Genomic DNA, 517 nt, shown 5'->3' with positions numbered 1-517 from the left:
GGGGGGGGGGGGGGGGGGGGGGGTCGGCGGGTCCGGTACCTTTAACCACGTCGCATTCGACGACGGTGCCGTATTGTTGGAAGAGGGAGCGGAGCTCGCCGCTGGTGCAGGCGGCCGAGACGTTGCCGACGAAAATCTTGCAGGTGTTGGTGGGTCGAGGGCGAGATGGTTCCACCACGATCCGGCGACCGTGGAGCTGGTGCCCGTTGAGTTGGGAAATAGCTCGGGCCGCCGCCGCTTCGTCCCTCAGGTGAACGAAAGCGAATTGTTTCATGAGGGCGATGCCCAAAACCGGACCCGCTACCCCGGCGAACAAATCGCTCAGTTCTTCAGCCGTCGCTTCTTCCGGGACGTTCCCCACGAAGAGTTTAATACCCGGCCGCATGGTCGGGAGTGAAAAAATGGGAAAAGGGTGGAAAAAAAAAGGGTTAAAAAGGGTTAAAAGGGGAGCCCCGGGTGGGGGGGGGCTCGGCGGCCTCTTCCCAAAATGGCGGCGTCGCCTCAGAGCTGAGGGCGG

At 62.5% G+C, this 517-nt stretch overlaps 1 protein-coding gene across 1 annotated transcript in view; it reads right to left on the bottom strand.

Annotated features, from left to right (window-relative positions):
* The window catches only part of RBM14 (RNA binding motif protein 14), a 13,685-nt gene extending 13,192 nt beyond the window's left edge, over positions 1–493 (bottom strand). The window contains exon 1 of the mRNA XM_014960745.1: positions 40–493. Coding sequence (XP_014816231.1) covers positions 40–385 — 346 coding nt within the window. The 5' untranslated portion in view covers positions 386–493. The remainder of the gene's footprint in view (positions 1–39) is intronic.
* Between the last annotated feature and the right edge of the window lie 24 nt (positions 494–517).

The sequence above is a fragment of the Calidris pugnax genome, unplaced genomic scaffold (assembly GCF_001431845.1).
Source record: "Calidris pugnax isolate Ruff unplaced genomic scaffold, ASM143184v1 scaffold608, whole genome shotgun sequence".
Classification (NCBI taxonomy): Eukaryota; Metazoa; Chordata; class Aves; order Charadriiformes; family Scolopacidae; genus Calidris; species Calidris pugnax.
This window is presented reverse-complemented; position numbering and strand designations above follow the sequence as displayed.